Raw genomic sequence first — 19,262 nt, 5'->3', positions numbered from 1 at the left:
CTGTGGAAGGGAAGGGGTGAGGAGGGGAGACTGGCCCGGGCTTGGGAAGGCGACTCCCCGAAACACACTCCCTGCAGCCACTGGCTGAGAACCGTGGAGTTTATTCGAACACCAGGAATGAGACAAGACCAGCGAAGGTCACCGACATGCCGAAGCACCGGGGGCGGCCCGGCACCCCGCGGGCAGAGGGCTGGGCAGTGGTGCAGCGCAGCAGGGGCTGGGAGCCATGGCCCTACACAAAGTGCCTGTGCTCCATGCTGTAGTCGAAGGGGTCTCCGGCGAAGGGCAGCTCGGGGGGTTCGTTATAGATTCCCGTCAGGAAGATCCACAGGGTCCCGAGGATTAACACCGGGGTCACCAAGAACAGGCAGAGGCGGTCGACCGTCCGGGAAACGCGGTTCCAGTTATCCTTCTCCTGGGGCCAGGGACCCCCACAGGCCACCGGGGGTGGGGAGTGGGGATGGGACACAGGGCGGGGGAGGAATAGACAGGGGTGGGGCAGAACACGTGAAGGGAGTGAGTCTGGGGAAGGTGAACGTATCATGGCCAGGAGCCCCCTATTCACACAGCAGAGACAGCCTAGTCTCCCCTGGCACCCTGCTCCCCCCGGCACCCCGCTCCCACAGCACCCCACTCCCCCGGCACCCCACTTCCCCACAACACTCCCTGTGGCACCCCACTCCCAGAGCACCCTGCTCCTCCTGGCACCCTGCTCCCTCAGCACCCCACTTCCCCACCATGGCACTCCCTGTGGCACCCTGCTCCCCCGACACTCCGCTCCCCCGGCACCCCACTTCCCCACAACACTCCCTGTGGCACCCCACTCCCCCACAACACTCCCTGTGGCACCCCACTCCCAGAGCACCCTGCTCCTCCTGGCACCCCGCTCCCTCAGCACCCTACTTCCCCACAACACTCCCTGTGGCACCCCACTCCTAGAGCACCCTGCTCCTCCTGGCACCCCGCTCCCTCAGCACCCCACTTCCCCACCACAACACTCCCTGTGGCACCCCACTCCCAGAACACCCTGCTCCCCCTGGCACCCCACGCCCCCGGCGCCCACCAACAGAACTCACTCCAGCCTGAAGGGACGGGAGTTCAGGCTTCCTGCCCCACTCGGTCTCTTGTGCCTGGCTGAGGTTGCCAGCAAGGGGCCAGTTATAACCCACTGTGAGGCCTGGGGGTGTTCTGGCCCCCAACAGGCACCTCCATCTTGCTGCGTGGGTCTGACTGGGAGGGCGTTGCTGGGACTGGCCAGTGAGGCAGCCCCGTTCCCCCGGGGCACCCCAGGGCTGTGGGCTGCTGCCCACCCGGCACACTCACCTCGTTGTAGTCATTCTTGTCCTGTGTGTGCTTGATGATGAAGTTGGCGCCGTCAATGGCCGGCTTCACCTCACTGTACAGCAGATCCTGCACATCGGCCATGCCCAGGGGCTTGGGCCCTGCCAGGGGCAGGAGGGGAAGGAGACGCTGTGAGGGGTGGCACCAGTGTGCTGGCTTCAGGTGTGGGGCAAGGGGCCTGACCTGAGACACAGGGCTCGGGGAATGGGGCTCAGGGAGCAGGCCCAGGGTCCTGGCATGAGGGAGGGTCGGGGACCCATCCTGGGGCACGGGCTCAGTGGGGCCGAGGTCCTGTCCCAGAGCTCGGGGGAGGGAGAGCCAGGTTCCCGTCCTTGGGCATTGGGTTTGGGGCAGCTGGGGTCCCACACAGGACGCAGTTGAGGGGGTGGGACTGGATCCCATTTCAGGGTGTGGGGCTCAGGGAGGGGAAGCCAGGTCCTGTTCTGTGGCTCAGGGAGTGGGCAGGGTCTTGCCCTTGAGTTGGGGGGGCATGGGCTGGGGTCCCAGCCTGGGACATGTGGAGCCCTCCCTTCTGTCCTCTTTGGGTGCCTGCTGCTCTGGGCTATACGTCCAAATTCTCTTGCGGACTCGCCTTGCCGGGACCCGCCTTTCTCCGGGCACTAGAGGAGCCAGCACGCCCGCTGGGAGAGCCCCATGGCACCCGCCCCATCCCTCGGCCGCAGGGCGCTCACGGGAGGGGGTGACACGGCTGGCCAGCCCATGCCGCTCCGACTGCTTCTCAAACATGAGGTCGCTGCGGGACTTGACGGCGAAGTACTCCTCCGCCTTGGCCATGTAGCCCACGGAGCTGCTGCGCCGGATCAACAGCCCGGCGCGGGGGTCTGGCTCGCTCTCTGCCGGCCTGGACATGTGCAGCAGACGCGGCAGCGTCTCTAGGAAGAGCTGGGGAGGGGGAGAGGCCAGTGCTAGGTGTGTGTAGGGGCAGCGGGGGCTCCAGAGCCGGCTGAACGCTCCCCACCCTACTGCAGGTGAGTTACTGCAGCTTGGCCTTTGGGGGGGGCGCTCCCAGCAGCTGCTCTCCCCTTGACCGGGCCTGCAGGAGCTGGGCTGGCCTGTCTCCCCTAGCTGGGCTGGGAGCCAGGTGGGGTGCCCCTGTGCCAGGCCTAGGGGGGCCGGGGTGACGCCTAGAGGGAAGGGGCTGGCGCTGGCCGTTGTACTAGAGGTGCATGGGAACTGTCATGCCACTGGGTGGCAGCATTACTCAGCGGCCGTGGGCATTGCCAGGCCTGAATGGGAGGATGCCCGGTGACATGATTCCCAAACGTTCGGGCGCTTGGGCCTCTGCACTGATGTGCATCTGCCCCAGCACCTGCCGCTTGGTCTGCACAGTGCCAGTGGGGCTGGCTGCTTGCTTTGGTGCCTTGTTCTTGTGGTGACCAGGCCTTTTGCCCCTCACTTCCGGGACGAGATTGTGCCAGCGGATTCTGGAGCTGCAGCCAGAGATCGTGGTTGGGCTCCAGGGGCCCCAGCACGAGCCAAGGGAGCAGCCGGTCACCCCAAGGCATAGGGGCATGGAGACGGGGTGATGGGCTGACGGAGGTAGCCGGGCATCCTCCCTGCCAGGCATTGAGCCCAGCCAGAGGCTCCTGTGCCCAGCTCCCCTGCTCACCTCTTTGATCCAGCTGGACATGACGTGGGTGCTGGGCGTCCGGAAGTGGATGTTCAGCACGATCACGCAGGTCCCCACCACCGCGGTCACCAGCAGCATGATGAAGAGCAGATACCTGCAGGGGCAGAGACCGGCTCCCAGTGGGGGCAGCCTGGCTCCCCTCTGGGGCACAGCAGGGCCCAGGCCCCCTGCCAGAGGAGGGCTCTGTAGGATCCCCATGGACCAGCCACGCAAACAGTCTTCTTCATCCTGAGTGTGTCTGCTGGGTGGGGGAAACACTCCGAGACCTTCTCAGCAGGGACCAGCCACCCCTACCAGCCACAGGACACCCAGCGTCCCCCTCCCAGCATCCCCAGCAAGCAGGGTGGGCCAAGGGGCATGTGGGGTGACCCATGGAGACTCACTTGCCAATGAGGGGGATGGCGAGGGAGGTGGCTGGCAGGCGCTGGGAGATCAGCAGCAGGAAGACAGACTGGGCCAGCAGGACGGAGATAGCCAGAGTCATCTTCTCCCCACCTGGAGAACAGACAGAGCTCAGAGTAACACTTCTGGGAAGACCTCTAGGGAAAGGGGGGATCCAAGGAAAGGGAGCCCCCCAGGAACCTCCCCCAGCTAATGAAGCTCTGATCCCTTCCTGACACAACCCAGGTCTGGGCATTTCCAGCCACCTCCTGGGGGAGCTTTGGCCAAGGAACAGCAGCTCCATGGGGAGGAACCTGAGCCTGGAGACACAAACAGGGGCAAGTGACCCAGCACAGGTGGGGTGGGGAGGGGAGCTTGCCCTCGCCAAATCCTTGCTGTCAGTATCGGGGGTGGGGGAGTGGGGGATGGAGAGCTCTCCCTGACTGTCTGGGTACTCATGATTGGGGAAGACCCAGTATTCACTGTGGGGGGGTCAGGATCCTGCACTCAGTGGAGGTGGGATGGGGGGACCCTGTACTCCCTTGGGGTGGGGGCCCTGCACTCACTGGGGGTGGGATGGGGTGGTTCCCATACTCACTGGGGGGGACTCTGTACTCCCTTGGGGTGAGATGGGGGACCCTGTACTCCCCCTTGGGATGGGAGTCTCAGTGGGGGTGGGATGGGGGTCCCTGTACTCCATGGGCGATGAACCCTATCCTCCCTGGGGGTGGGATGCGGGAGTCATGTACTACCTGGAGGGTAAGGACCCCGTACTCCCTGGGGGTGGGATGGGGGACCCTGCACTCCCTGGGGGTGGGACGGGGGTCCTCACACTCTCTGGGAGTGGGATGCAGGAGCCTTGTACTATCTGGGGGGTGAGGACCCTGTATTCCCTGGGGGTTGGACGGGGGACCCCACACTCCCTGGGGGTGGGATGCGGGATCCCTGCACTACCTGGCAAGTGAGGACCCCGTACTCCCTGGGGGTGGGATGGGGGAGGCCGCACTCCCTGTGGGTGGGACGGGGGACCCTGCACTTCCTGGGGGTGGGATGCAGGAGCCCTGCACTACCTGGTAGGTGAGGACCCCGTACTCCCTGGGGGTGGGATGGGGGAGGGCTGCACTACCTTGCGGGTGAGGACCCCATACTCCCTGGAGGTGGGATGGGGGAGGCCTGCACTCCCTGGAGGTGGGATGGGGGAGGCCTGCACTCCCTGGGGGTGGGACGAATCCTGCACTCTCTGGGGGTGGGATGCGGGAGCCTTGTACTATCTGGGGGGTGAGGACCCCGTACTCCCTGGGGGTGGGATGGGGGAGCCCTGTACTACCTGGCGGGTGAGGACCCCGTACTCCCTGGGGGTGGGATGGGGGAGCCCTGTACTACCTGGCGGGTGAGGACTCCGTACTCCCTGGAGGTGGGATGGGGGAGCCCTGTACTACCTGGCGGGTGAGGACTCCGTAATCCCTGGGGGTGGGATGCAGGAGCCCTGTACTACCTGGCGGGTGAGGACCCCGTACTCCCTGGGGGTGGGATGGGGTACCTCACACTCCCCAGGGGTGGGATGCAGGAGCCCTGCACTAGCTGGCGGGTGAGGACCCCGCACTCCCGGGGGTGGGACGGGGCACCCCGCACTCACTTTCGGCTGGCAGGTAGAAGACGAAGATGGCCATGAAGGCGATGAGGATACAGGGCAGGACGATGTTGATGATGTAGAAGAGCGGCTTCCGCTTGATGATGAGGTAGAAGGTGATGTCCTGGTACTTGCTGCTCTCGGGCGAGACGCTCCTGTCGATGTTCTTGCGGGCCGGTTTGTGGATGATCTCCCACTCACCGTTCTCTGTGGGAGCGAGGTGGGCAGGGAGGAGGTGTATTCCTGGGGCCGCACCGGCCCTCACACCCCCGACCTCCCCATATGGTGCCCTGGGACATAGGACTGGCCCTGCCGTGCCTTTGGGTCCTGGTATCGCGTTGCCCTGGTGGCCCAAGCTCTACCCCACCAGGGGGACGTCCGTGGGCCCAGCCTAGCCCCTCTCCACCCTGGGGAGACCTCTCTGCTCCTGGAGCCCCCTCGTTTCCTCCCATGAGGAGACAGCCTCAGGATAAAGCCACCTCCTCCCGGGCACTGCCCTGCCCCGGGCAAACTACCCAGGTCACCGGCCCCCGCCATGCCAGCCCCTGACTGTGCCCAGCGGGGGGAAGTGGGGACGTGCTTTACCCGTGAAGGCCTCCAGGTCAAGGGTGATCCATTCCACCAGGTAGTGTTTATCGAGTTCTCGGTCAAGTTCCTGCTTCAGGTTCATGGTGATCTCCTTGGCGTTGTAGCGAAGGGAGCTGGGCCCGACAAGAGACAGGTGAGGGGTGGCAATGGGTGAAGGGCGGCTTGTCTCCCCCTCACTACACCGTACACCCCCCCCCAATGTCTCATGCTGCCAGCGAGGATGGGGAGTCCCCATGAGCGGCGCACCCCGGCCAAGGCCTGGCACTCAATGGCTGCCCTGGTTGTTATGGGGAAGCTGATGTGACATTATGAGTGTAATGTAATATCTCATTGAAAGGTGACAGGGCCAGAAAGAGTTAATTATCTGACCCAGGGCTGAACTTTAAAGACTAGTTAGGAAGATCTGTAAATGAATAGTGCTTTATAAGAACATAAGAACGCCGTACCGGGTCAGACCAAAGGTCCATTCAGCCCAGTATCTGTCTACCGACAGTGGCCAATGCCAGGTGCCCCAGAGGCAGTGAACCTAACAGGCAATGATCAAGTGATCTCTCTTCTGCCATCCAGGAGCGGCGCCAGGGTTTTTGGCGCCCTAGGCAGGGGTCCTTCCGCGCTCCCGGTTGTTGGCTGCAATTCTGGGGTGTGGGGGTCCTTCTGCGGCTCCTGGTCTTCAGGGCACTTTGGCGGTGGGTCCCGGAGCGAGTGAAGGACCCACCGCAGAATTGCCACCGAAGACCTGGAGCGCAGAAGGACCCCCCGCCGCCAAATTGACGCCAAGGGTGGCAAAATGCCGCCCCCCCCAAATCCTAGTGTCCTAGGCAACTGCCTAGGTCACCCAAATGGAAGCGCCGGCCCTGCTGCCATCCATCTCCATCCTCTGACAAAGGCTAGGGACACCATTCCTTACCCATCCTGGCTAATAGCCATTTATGGACTTCACCACCATGAATTTATCCAGTTCTCTTTGAAATGCAGCCTACATTGCTGGAGATGGAAAGGGAGCTGTTTGCTCAGGTCTTGTGCTGTAAGCAAACAAGTCTCCTCTATTACTATGGCTTTGATTCAAAGATCAAAAAAGGAGTCTTGTATTAACATTTAGGAAGACACTTGAGTGAAATAGTATTATTGTCCCTATGTCTCTTTGAAGGTTGTGGTAACCTGTATCTGAACTGTTTAATGGATAAATTACCCTGCGCTAATTGCCAGGATGTTTAGGAGAAGGAAAGTTAAGCCTATTGTTTTCTCAGGCCAAAAGGCTGCTGGTGATGTATAAAAATCCTGGGACATGATCCTACTGAATCTCCGATCTGCTTTGGGTTTCAAGAGGGGGAAACCTTAAGCCATAAGGATTGAGATCCCCAGTCATGGACTGAAGTCACCCTGAATATGGACACTGGAAGATAACCTATGGACTATCTCTCTGTATCTGAACATCAAGAATCAAATTCAAGTCTGTCTGTATATTGATCTTTTAACCAACCCTCTCTCACTTTCCTTTTTTAATACATTTTAGTTTAGTTAATAAGGATTGGCTCTAAGCATGTATTTGGGATTAGATCTAAGTTTTGTATTGACCTGGCTGTGGTCAATGTGTGTGGCTGGTCCTTTGGAATCAGAAGAACCTTTTCTTTTCTATGATGAGATAAGATTTTCAGTCATCATCATCATATCAGACGTGTGTCTGGACGGAGGCCTGAGGCTGGGCACTTTAAGGGAACTGCGTTGTTTGGACTTCTGAGTAACCAGTGAGGTAATACAGGAGCTGTTGTGGGCTGGCTTGGTCAATCCAAGTATTGGGATATCCACCTGCTTTTGGGGTTTGTCTGCCTGTAGCGGGGCAGCAACTCCGCTACCGTGAAAAGCCAGGCAGAGTGGGGAAGCAGCCACAGCTGGGGCCACACCCCAGTCAGGCCACGGCTGGCCCTATAAAAGGGCTGTGAGCCAGGGGCTGAGCCAGTCTCTCTCTAGCTGTAGAGAAAGGGGGATCTGGCTGCCTGGGAGAGAAAGGGACCTGGTCCGGTCTGGGCTGAGACAAGAGGAGCTGAGGAACTCCAGCCTGGTCACTCCCCAGGCTGCAGGCCTTGTGCAAGGCCTACAAAAGTAGTGTGGCTGCAGAGGTGTAGCCTGGGGTTAGGCAGAGGCAGCTGGTCCACCTCCACCCCTGGCAGGTTTACAGTGGTTTACAGTCTGCCCCAGTGAGAGGGGGCTAGATGATGACTGGCAGTAGCCACTGAGGCATGGTGGGGATAGAGGGTTGGGGGTTCCCCTGGGAGGGGAGACCCAAAGTGGGTACTGCTGAGATAAGGGGAGCTGGGGTCCAGGAGGGACAAGGGGCCAGCAGCAGGCAAGACACTGGCCTGCAGAGGGCGCTCCACCCAGTGGTGAAGAGCAATTCTCAGGATGACCAGCAGGAGGCACTGCACTGGTGAGTCTCCCTTCGCTACACTGCCCTGTTGTGTTTGCAGTTCACCCTAATTGAGTGACCTCAGCTGGTTCCCACGGGCAGCATTGTCCCAGCTGATCCAAAACCCCTGGAGACCAACAGGAAGCTGCCCCATGGGCGGTAGATCCGGCCCTGGATACAGTGCCAGGGTGACTTTAGTGGGAATCTTTCCCTTGACTTCAGAGGGCTCTGGCTCTTTGGGCATGGCCTGGTGGTGGGCACTGGGGCTGGGCTGGGCTTCCAGCTGGCGTGGTGAGCCCCTCACCTGAACTTGAGGCTGCAGTTCTGCCAGTCGAAGGGGAAGAAGTTGACGTTGATGGGGCAGGCACTGTGGAAGATGGCGGGCGGCAGCCAGTATACGAAGCCGGAGTTGTACACCAGCACGTTGCAGTAGTAAGCGATCTGGAAGAAGCCATCGTTGCTGCGCAAACAGAGACATGAGTGGGGCTGACGGGGAGCTAAGCATGGCTGGGGGAGCCCTGACAGTCTCCAGGCTAGCGCAGAAAACCCTGTGTCCTTAGGAGTCACAGGGGGGCGCTGGCACCCGGGACCAGTGTGCGGGAAAGCCCAAGGGGGGGCTTTCATCCCTGTGCCGTGGGATGGGATCAGTGATCAGAATTCTGGGCACCTCAGCATGGACATGGCTGTCCCTAGGGTGATGGCACTTGCTTGGGGCAGGAATTTGAGTGCCAGGGCATTTGGGATCTGGGTGCTGGCAGATTCCCTGACCCACTTGGAACCACCCCAGATCTGGGCTGGGCACAGCCCCCATGGCTCAGAGCTACCTCGTGGGCAGGCACAGGGCGAGGGACCTCCACTCCAAGCCCTCGCTCTGCCAGTCATGGGTCTGTGATAATCTCACCAAGGGCCCAAAGACAGTGCCACGGGCTGGGTCCTCTGGGAACAGCCAGACCAGGACTCACTTGTTCTCCAAGACTATCTCAGGCAGCCACAGCATGTCCGGGGGCAGGCGAAGGATCCACAGGCCACCGAACTCCGACTGGTTCCACTGCAGCCTGTAATCTGTCCAGCTCTGCAGGAAAGCATGCGTCCAGGATGGAGCCTCCACCCAGCGGCTGGGACCCCCTCCCACACTCCAGCGTGCTCCCGATCTTCCCTCCCTGGGCTGGCAGGCTCTGTGGCCAGGCCAAGGAACAGAGCCTGGCCCAGATGCCCTCCGACGGCACGGTGATGGAACGAAGGGCAGGGAGCAGTGGCAGTGGCAGTGGCATTGCAGTGGAGAAGGTGCCCTCAGCCCCAAGGTCCCGTTGGGTGTCCCTGGAGGCTGGTTCTCCCTATGATGGGATGGGGGCTGGCTGGCTGGTTTTGTTTTGCTTGTAGTCTGAGCTCCCTCGGGGGGTCCAGAGAGCAGCCCTGGGGCCTGCTCCCCTGAGAATGAAGAGCGCTGTTTGAAGTTCTGCCGGCACAGAGGAGATGGGCGAGGGGCAACTCACAGCTGGACTCGGATCCCCTGGAAGGGGAGGAACTCACTAATGTGGCACGGCTGGAGGGCCACCACCTCCACAGTGGGAACGGACCAGAGTTCCTAAAAGGGAAACTGAGGCAGGGTGCAGCAACACCATGTCTTGGCGCCCGGGGGCAAGGCAAGAGGAGGCATCACGTGACACGCACTGGGCGGCGGGCTGGCTTTCGGCACTGGGTGCCCACCCAGAGAAATCCCTCCCCACATGGCTGGGCCCCAGGGACTCAGAACCCAGCAGGGGGCTGACTTACATGATCAATCCACACGTTGGTGGTGAGGGTCTCGTCGGCCTCTTTCTGGAAGGACACCAAGCAGAAATGAGATGCACCGTGGGCCCAGGCCTCACTGCTTGGCAGCAGCAGAGTCAACAATCGCTTGGGAAAGGCGTATTTGTGGTGTCGACGCAAACTCAAGGAGCCTTGAGATCTGAACCCAGGCTAACTCCTGCTGAGCTGAGGGGCCTTGGGCCTGGGAAGGGAAGGGCCAGGCGCTCAGTAACTGGCTCGGGTCTCTCTCCGAGGCAGGGTGAGGGCTGGGACGAGGCTCTGGCTTTAAAGAGAGGCCATGCTGAGCTCCTGGGGGGCCAGAAATCCCCGGTGAATTTCAGCCCTGGTGGACATCTGCTGTGTTCTTCCCCAAACTAGCTCCAGAGCAGCCATGTGTGCGCAATCAGCCCTTCCCGACCAATGACCCACAGGGCTGAGAACGCACCCGAGCTGGAGGGGCTCAAAGGATCTCCACCGGCTGGGGCAGGCCCGGGATCCGGCGAACCGAGCGGCGGAAGCCCCCTCCCCCCCCCCCCCCCGAGGTGCCTGCCAAGCTCACCAGAGAGACGAGGTTGGAGAGTGTCAGGCCCAGGTCCACGTTGACGCTCTCGTCCTTGTTGGTGACGGGCCGCAGCTCCTTGTTGTAGCCCTTCTCCACAAAGAGGTAGTTCATGAGCCGCTCCTCCTGGTTCACAGCCAGGCCGCCTGCGGGACAGGGGCGCAAGCATAGGCCTAAGCGTATGATTCCAGAGGAGGGGTGTGATGAAGTGGGACTGGTTTTAATGTTCCCTCTGAATACTGTGGGGGGGCCTCAGCTCTGGCCGACCCTCTGTCGCCTGTCAACTAATGGGCAGGCCCTGCCCCCCTGCAAGGGGATGCTAAAGGTGTTGGAGACAGAGAGATCAGGTGACCTCCTGGTCCTGGAAAGAGACAAAGCCCAGAGAGGAGGGGCTGGAGGGGGTTTAGGAGTTTTTTGAAGCTGACTGGAAAATGGAGGGGAGCTCCAAGGAGGCTCAGGCCTCCCAGCGGGTCGGTGGCCTCCCTGGGGCCCCAGATGGACCTAACTAAGGGGGGGTCCTGTTGTCTGTACCGGCAAGACCTGTTTTGGACTGTGTTCCTGTCATCTAATAAACCTCTGTTTTACTGGCTGGCTGAGAGTCACGTCTGACTGCAAAGTGGGGGTGCAGGACCTTCTGGCTTCCCCAGGACCCCGCCTGGGTGGATTCGCTGTGGGAAGTGCACGGAGGGGCACATGTTGAATGCTCCAAGGAGAGACCCAGGAGGTGAAGCCGTGTGAGCTTCCTGCCCTGAAGATGGTCTGCTCTAAGGGAGAGGAGGCTCCCCAAAGTCCTGACTGGCTTTGTGGGGAGCAGTCCCAGAGCATCACCCGGGGACGGAGTCCGAGCAGGCGGGAAAGAGCAGAGGTGACCCCTTGCGGCAGCGATGGGGCTGGAGTGCCTGGCCCTTGCCCTATGCTGAGACCCCTCTGTGCTGTGATTGACATAAACTGCTACCATATAGATAATTGTTGCAACCATTGTTATATATTTGCAGCAAATATTGTACAAAGGTGGTTGTGTGAGGTGTCTATGAAAAGGTTATGATTTGCTGGTTATGATCATATTATCTGTATGTGTCTATCATCTTTGTAGCTGAAGTTATGAATATTAGCTATGTGCCATAGACTATTAAGGTTGGAAGGGACCTCAGGAGATCATCTAGTCCAACCCCCTACTCAAAGCAGGACCAATCCCTAGATTTTTACCCAAGTTCCCCAAATGGCCCCCTCAAGGATTGAACTCACAACCCTGGTTGTACTTGTACTCAACGTGTTTTGATTCTAAGTAGCCTCAGTGAAGCATTTGGTCAGTTTCTTAAGAAAGGACGATTCTCAGTAAATGCCCAATCAAGAAACTCTAAACTAACAATGGACTTTAGGAGACATCAATCCACATCTGAGCTTTTGTTCAAACTAACATGTAAACAATGGCATCGGCCTGCAAACTGAGTCATGCATGGACATGTGACTTGCCCATGTGACTCCAGACTCCATCTTGCTGCTGTGATTTTTTTCCACAGTAAGAACAAAAGGGGTCCTTCCAGGGGCAGAGACTATAAAAGGCCCTGAAAACCCCTCCATGTTGTGACCTCTGAAGGAACCTTGCTACAAACTGAACCTCTGAACAAAGGACTGATGACCCATCCCAGCTGGGGATGTTCCAGAGACTTGATTTGAACCTGCAGTTTATTCCATCACTGCTACAAGCCTGAACCAAGAACTTTGCCATTCCTGTATGTAACTGATTCCTTTTAACCAGTTCTAGCTCTCATCTCTATCTTTTTCCTTTGATGAATAAACATTTAGATTTTAGATTCTAAAGGATTGGCAACAGCGTGATTTGTGGGTAAGATCTGATTTGTATATTGACCTGGGTCTGGGGCTTGATTATTTGGGATCAAGAGAACCCTTGTCTTTTACTGGGGTGTTGGTTTTCATAACCATTCATCCCCAGGACGAGTGGCACTGGTGGTGATACTGGGAGACTGGAGTGTCTAAGGAAGTTGCTTGTGTGACTTTTGTTTAGCCAGTGGGGTGAGACCAAAGTCCTCTCTGTTTGGCTGGTTTGGTGATGCCTTAGAGGTGGAAAAACCCAGCCTGGGGCTGTAACTGCCCTGCTCTAAGCAATTTGTCCTGAACTGATCCTCTCAGAAGTGTCCCACCAAAGCCAGTATCGTTACACCTTCCACCTGCAGCATGTACTTCCCAGCCACCCCACCCTTCCATTTAGGGAGAAGCCCTGCCCCGGATGGACCCAGGCTGCAGCAGAGAGGCCTGGAGGGCAGAGGGAATGGCTCAGCAGGGATGAGAGGGGCACGTGGGCGCTGCCCACATGTGAGGGCCTTACTGGGCTGCTGGGAGCCCAGTACAGAGCTCTACAAGCTGTGGCCCAACTTCTGGGAGCAGCTGGGCTCCAGTGCTGAGACTCGCTGCTGTGCGAATAACTAGCCGCTCCACCGCCAGGGCTGCATGCTTGCTGTGCCCCCAGGGGATTTAGGCACTTGCCGGCCAGGTACCAGTTCCTCAGGCTAGGCTGGGAAGCTGGACGGGATCTTCCCAGGAGAGTATTGACCCCTACACATGGGTGCGCACGCACATGCACACACACATGCCCCTCCACATACATTCCCGCCTCCTCCCCCCGCCTGCCCGATGGTGACTGTTTAGTGAGCCCATTGCTGGGACCAGGCTGGGGTGCATTCAAGAGCATTCTGCTCTGGAGCAGGTGATGAGCCGTTCCCCTCCAGCTGCCCGTGGGCAGAGGGGAGGTAGGCTCCAGGGGGCAGGGGCAGTGATACCCAGGGGCCTGATGTGTGGATAGGGGCACTGTCCGTGCAGCACGGAGAGGTACCAGGATCCCCAGCCTGGTGCTCTCTCCCTGGCAGGGGCTGGAGACCTGGCCAAAGCCAAAGATCTGGGGAGGGGGGCTCTATGGGGTGGGGTCACCTCAGGACCATCACTTCAGTGCCCCTCCCCACAGCTGGAGGGCTGGCTTGTCCTTGGTCAATCCCCCTGCACCAAGCTCCCACCCTGACCCCTGTGATTGGTGCCCACAGCATCAGTTTTCCCTGCGGGGAGCAGAGGGTGTGGGGTGTGTGTGTTCTCAATGGCAGCCCCGCGTCCTTACCCGACAGGGTGACAGCCCAGAGCAGAGCGAGCCGCAGGGCCGGCCTCTCCATGGTCCGTGGGTGCTGGTTCCTGGCCGTGCCCCTGCTCCTCGCCGGTTCCTGGGTTTGTGGCGAAGGTCGGAAGCCCGTGCTGGGAATGTGGATGGACAGCGGCAGGTGTGGGAGGGAGGGGGACACAGGAAGAAAATAGCAACAGCTCAATCCCTTCCCTGCCCCCCCATGCCAGGAGGGGTGGGACTTGGTTTGCTTGTGGTATGCACTGGGCAGGAGGGGGCGGCTGAGGGGCAGAGCACACCAATCCCGGCCCCAGTGCTGAGTACCCAGCAGCCCTGGCCCTTGGTGTGACACTGGGGCAGGAGGGGAGGCCCCCCAGGACTGGGCCCTGGAATGGGGCTGCTCTGCTCCAGCCACTGTCTGCAGTCTGGTCCCCTAGCTGGGCTCTGTGGCAGATGACTCACCCCACCTTGTGGGGGGCAGGCAACCGGGCTAACAGCAGCCCCCAGCCACGGTAGGGGGAGACTGAGCCTGGGCAGGAAATGAGGGTGTCATGGATCCACATGGTCTGGTCTAAGCCCTGGCCTCTGACCAGTCCCTTGGGAGTGTCCCCTGCAGTGGGCTCAACCCCCGCCCCCAGGCCTGGGCCCACACAACTCCAGAGCTGGCCCTTTGGGGGCCAGTGCTTCATGGCTCCCCGCAGCAAACCCAGCCCAGCCAGACCCTGCGGGGGCTCAGCCTGGGCCCGTCAGGGGGACAAGCTCCAGCAACCCTGGCAGCCTTGTCAAACCCAGGTAGTCATGTACCAGTCCCCGGGCACCCAGCCGCAGTGCGCTCTCAGGCTGGCACAGAGAGGCGAGGGTTAATCCAGTGTTCAGTGGGAGAAGGAGGCGGCTCCTGTGCCCACTGGGGGGAGAGGCAGTTGCTGGCAGGTGGACAAGGGACAGATTCCCCCACATGTCCCCTACAGGGCCAATGCAACCATTTAGGCGACCTAGGGCACTAGGATTTGGGGGGCGGCATTTTCTTCAGCAGCGAGTGCTGTGGCTGGATCTTCGGCCGCCCCCGGGCGCTGCTGGCATTTAGGCGGAGGGAGCTGGGGCAGGGGGGCACGGGGAGGGCTGCCTGCAGCAAGGGGGGGGGCGGCACGCAGGAGAACTCCCTGCCCCAGCTCACCCCTGCCCCACCTCCTCCCCCAGCACGCCGTGGCTGCTTCACTTCTCCCACCTCCCAGGCTTGTGGTGCCTAAGCTGATTGGCGCCGCGAGTCTGGGAAGTGGGAGAAGTGAAGCAGGCACGGCGTGCTCGTGCACAGAGCAGGGGTAAGCTGGGGCGAGGGGGGTGCCACAGGGTGGGGAGCTGCTGTAGGGGGGCTCAGGGTGAGGGATCAGGGATGGAGGAGGGCACAAGGTGGAAGGGCGCGAAACATCCTTGCACCGGCCCTGCCCCCCTAAAGCCGGTTCCTGCCCCTGGCGCTTGTGGGGCTGTGATGAGATGGGCGTGACATGGTCAGGCTCCTTCCCCTGTGAAGACGTCTGTTCTGCAGGGCCAAGCTGCGTGCCCTCCTGTGGCGCTCCCCACAACTCAAGTGGCTTGGTTCTGGGGGTTCCCTGCCACCTGTGACAAGTGGAAGCTCCGGGGTCTCCCACCGCCTGTAGGGGCAAGGCTGCTGTGGGTCCTCTCGTTGCCTGCCATGGCTGAGAGCGGTAGGATCCTCCCACCGTGGCTGGGCAGGGGCCGTGAGCTGTGGGAGGGCCAGCTGGGAGCTCCAGCCCTGGCGCAGATAATGTCACTGAGGTCTCTGGAAGTTGCAGATTTGGTGACTTTCTGGCACTTCTACAGCCGGCAGGTGCAACTGACCCCCAAGGCCGACCGAGCAACTTGGGCAGCCCCGGGGCCAGCCACACCGCCTCTGCCACAACAGTGGCAATCCTTGACCGCCACCATCCCCAGCGCCAGCGGGTGCCCCAGAGCCCCCCTTCCAGAGCAGCAGCTGCACCCCTGGAGTTTATGAATTTTTATTTATTGCCCATGACCTGTCCGTGACTTTTACTAAAAATCCCTGTGACTAAATCTTAGCCGTTCCCATAATGCACTGCAGAGGCAGAGCGCCTCGGGTTGCTCCCTTAACACCAGCTACTTCCAACCGGTACTAAGCAGAGAGGCACCAACAGCTCCAAGCCCAATGCAGAGAGATCACCTAGGGGTGACTGTGGCCCCCAATGCCCAGGCCCCCCAGAGAGCCCCCGCCCGCAGCTTTCTGCAGCCTCTCCAGCAACAGGGCTGGGAGGCTAAGCAGTGGGGCTCCAGATGGGCACCCCAGCCAAACCATGGCTGCCCTGCCTGCCTGCTGCCTGGTACTGGCTGGTGTTAGTTTTCTGTGCGATTCAGCTCCATTTCCCGCTGTGAATTTGGGGACTCTGCAGCAGCTGCATTTTGGGGGGCTGGCAGGGGAGGGGAGGGAGCGTTGGCAGGGCTGGGATGGCACATGGCCCTGGAAGGGGATCTCTGGAGGACCACAGTGGAAAGGCCTGGTGCGATGGAGTATCCACCCCACACAGGGCCTGGAGGGGTGAATCGGGCCAATTCACCTATAGGTGACACCTGAGGAAAGCCAGGGCGTGCTAAGGTCTAAGTGGCTGATGAAGTCCAGTGGCAGGAGGAGCTCGGCCGGGCTTATAAAGCCAGGAAGCTGGAGGCAGAAAGGGGCTGCTGGGAAGCAAGCTGCAGCTCCTCCCTGGGAGAAGAGAGGTGCATTAGAGGTGGAGGGGGCTTAATAGTCTTCAGCAGCTCCTCCCTCCCCTTAAGGATGGTGTTGGAGCTGGCACACCCAGAGGGGGAACTGGAAGCTATAGGAAGGAGCCCGAAGAAGGAGAAACAGGGTCCCTGGACTGGAGTCTAGCATAGTGGGCAGGCCTGGGTTCCCCTTGCGGCCTCTGGGGAAGTGGCACTGCCTGAGACCTGTTGTGGGGCAGGGCTCTGGGACCTGGCCAGAGGACTGAGACACAAAGAGAAGCCGCAGATGGAGCATGGTGGAGTACAACTGCAAGAAAGGGCGCTGGCTATGCAGCGCTGATCCCCAGAACGGCCAGGTGGAGGTGCTGCCTGTGGTGAGTAGAGTGCCCCGTCACATCTTGGACCATGGGGCATCTTGCCCGCTCATTTGCCCGCGTGGGATTGCTCCCTGTGGCATGTAGCTCAGGGCCTTGTGTGATGCCCTAGCAGGAGGTAAGAACAACACCTAGCAGGCCCCACCCCTTGCTAGCCTGGCCCCCTGCTGCTTGGCACCCCCCACTCCTTTGTGGGCAATGCCCATGGGTGTCAAGGGCAGGCTTTCATCCACAGGAGATAGGACCAGTGGGGATCCATTGCCCTTCAGACTCCCAGTCCTTGGCCCTTGTCCACAGAGCTACCAGCCCTAGGGCACCTGGCTTTCCAGCAGTCCAGCTAGGCTGTGCTTCCTACTCTGGAGGAGCATTTCCCAGCATACCTGCCTGCTGCCGCCTGTCCCTTTAAATTGGGGGGGGGTACCCACCTGCCAGCCTATGGGGCTCACCTGGCCTCTGCCCTTGCCAGCTGCACCTCCTTGCCCATGCCCAGCCAGGGAGTCCTGGAGCCTTGCTCCCTTCCTCCCATGCACAGTGCCTGTTCTGGGTGCCACACTGGGACCCCTGGGAGGTGATGGATTGCAAAGAGCTCTGGCTGCCAGGGAAGTGGTGGAAGGCGACATGGTGCTAGGGTTGGCTGGATGGGGCAGCTGGCATGGCAGGACTGCATGGCTCCCTGCCTGGCCTCCCTGGGAGCTGCCCATGGGCCCTTCCTCCATCAGACCAGCATGGGGTGCGGGCAGGGTGGATATCTTTCTCTCTGTTTCTGTGGTGCTGAGGAATTGGCAGTTTGGGGAGGTGGATGGCCCTGGGTGCTGAGTTGTACCCTGTAGGTGGGGCTGCCCGGCCCCTGGCCTAGCACAGGGTTCTGGCAAGGCAGGCAGGGTGTGGGGAGCTTTGGGGAATCAGGCCCAGGTGTCCAGCTGGTTTCCCTGGAATCCCAGAGCTCTGCAGGGCCAGCCCTGTCCAGGGAGGAGCTCCGTGCATTAGCCATTAATGTCCTGAGTCCCCCAGCCCTGCTGCAGGTCTGCATTCTTCCCACATGTAGCACAAGGAGCAGACCAGTAAGTCACTGGGAGAGCTGCAGAGAACCCGGGAGCCCTGTCCCTGCTGTAACCACTAGGCCACAATCCCTGCTCTAGCAGGGAGGAGAGCCCAGGAGTGCTGGCTCCCATGCCCCAACTCTGACTAGTGCTCACCTTTTCCCACAGAACCCAGGAGTCCAGACACCTCCCACACCGTCACTGGCTCTCCCCTCTAGCCCATGCTCCCTTAGTGAGAGGTGACTGCAGTGGATGCCTGAGAAGCTGACTGAGGGGCCCATGTAGCTGCTGGGGGTGGGGAAGGGGGGGGGAATGCTGTCTCGGATGCTGTGGGCAAGTGGCATCATTCCCAGCAGGGCCAAGCAGCTGTGCCCCTGGGCTGAGCGGGCCCCTGTGGTGCCACACACTGGGTCCAGCCTGCTCCGTCACTCACCCAACAGCTGGGCCTTGGCCTGCAGGAAATGACCCCTCTGGTGCTAACAGCTGAGCCCTGAGCCCGGAAGGCAGCACCAGAGCATGGGAGGAGGGGGGGCCATCTCCTGGGGCTGGGAGGGCAGGGCCAGGCTGGGGAGAGGGGTGTGTGGATGGAGGGCAGACAGCCTGTGAAGGCCCCCTGCGGGGAGTTTGCCTGGGAAGAGATTGGTGGATGCTCACCACCAGCTGGATGGCTGAGATGCCCGGGGGCTGGTGTAGAACCCCAAGAGGGGCCCCCACCTGGCTAAGATGTCGGGTGGGGGTAGAACCCCGGGTGGGGGACTCGCCCAGCTGAGATGCCTGGGGCAGGGAGGGGTTGGTAGAACCCTGAGCTCATCTGGCTGAAATGTCTGGGAGGTGATGGGGGTAGAACCACAGGAGGGGGACTCGCCCAGCTGAGATGCCTGGGGGGTAGAACCCGAGGGGTATGTGTGTTGGTGAGGGGCAGGTCCTTGGTTGCAATGCCCAGGGGTGAAAGCTCCTCTGCCCCTCTTTGGCGCCTTGCGGGGTTTGTTTATTACTGACACTTTACCATAAAACATAGATTTAATTTCAAAAATAACCCTTTCTTTGTACAAATAAATAGCTTGCGAGAGGCGTGCCCCCACAGGAGCCTGGAGACACCCCCAAAGGAATCGGCTCCCTCTGGTGGCTGTTTGACTGGGAGCTGAAGCTGCTGGGGCTGGCATGGGGGCCCGGAAACAGGCCTGGGGGCCCAGGGTTAGGCCCAGCTCTGCCAAGAAAGGAAAGCCCAGGGGAGGCTGTTCCTTCTAGCTGCCCGTGTCCAGGCCATGCCCTGCCAAGGGGCACACAGCTGCAGTTCGGCTTAGCCCCATGAGATGCAGTGGAGGCTACATTTCAGCTCCATGGAGTCCCTGCATCAGCTGGGGGGCTGGCCCAGACTCCAGGCTGCATGGGAGGTGGAGGGGACCCCTCCAGTCCTGGCTGCCCCCCTGCCTAGGGAAGGCCCTGCTGTGAGGATCTGGCTTTGGGGTCCCAGTAGTCTCCATGGCAACAGGCTGTGCCAGGCCGGGTCCTGCCTGCTGTGCTGAGGGACCCGGCCAGCACCTGACTCTGGCGCTGCCACATCTCCAGGCTGGTGCTGAGTAGGGACCCCCGGCCGGCTCTCCTCTCCCCACGGGGGGCCGGCTCTTCTCTCCCCACTGGGGGCCACA

At 60.7% G+C, this 19,262-nt stretch overlaps 1 protein-coding gene across 1 annotated transcript; it reads right to left on the bottom strand.

Moving 5' to 3' along the window:
• Positions 1–85: 85 nt before the first annotated feature.
• CHRND (cholinergic receptor nicotinic delta subunit) lies at positions 86–13,604 on the bottom strand. The gene is made up of 12 exons (XM_030575183.1): positions 13,470–13,604; positions 10,343–10,488; positions 9,769–9,813; positions 8,958–9,067; positions 8,300–8,455; positions 5,589–5,704; positions 5,010–5,210; positions 3,376–3,487; positions 2,972–3,086; positions 2,034–2,244; positions 1,324–1,442; positions 86–415 (listed from the first exon to the last, which is right to left on the bottom strand). The coding sequence occupies exons 1-12, from the start codon at positions 13,519–13,521 to the stop codon at positions 233–235; spliced, it is 1,566 nt and encodes a 521-aa protein (XP_030431043.1). The 5' UTR covers positions 13,522–13,604; the 3' UTR covers positions 86–232.
• Between the last annotated feature and the right edge of the window lie 5,658 nt (positions 13,605–19,262).

This window comes from Gopherus evgoodei, chromosome 9 (assembly GCF_007399415.2).
Source record: "Gopherus evgoodei ecotype Sinaloan lineage chromosome 9, rGopEvg1_v1.p, whole genome shotgun sequence".
Lineage (NCBI taxonomy): Eukaryota > Metazoa > Chordata > Testudines > Testudinidae > Gopherus > Gopherus evgoodei.
This window is presented reverse-complemented; position numbering and strand designations above follow the sequence as displayed.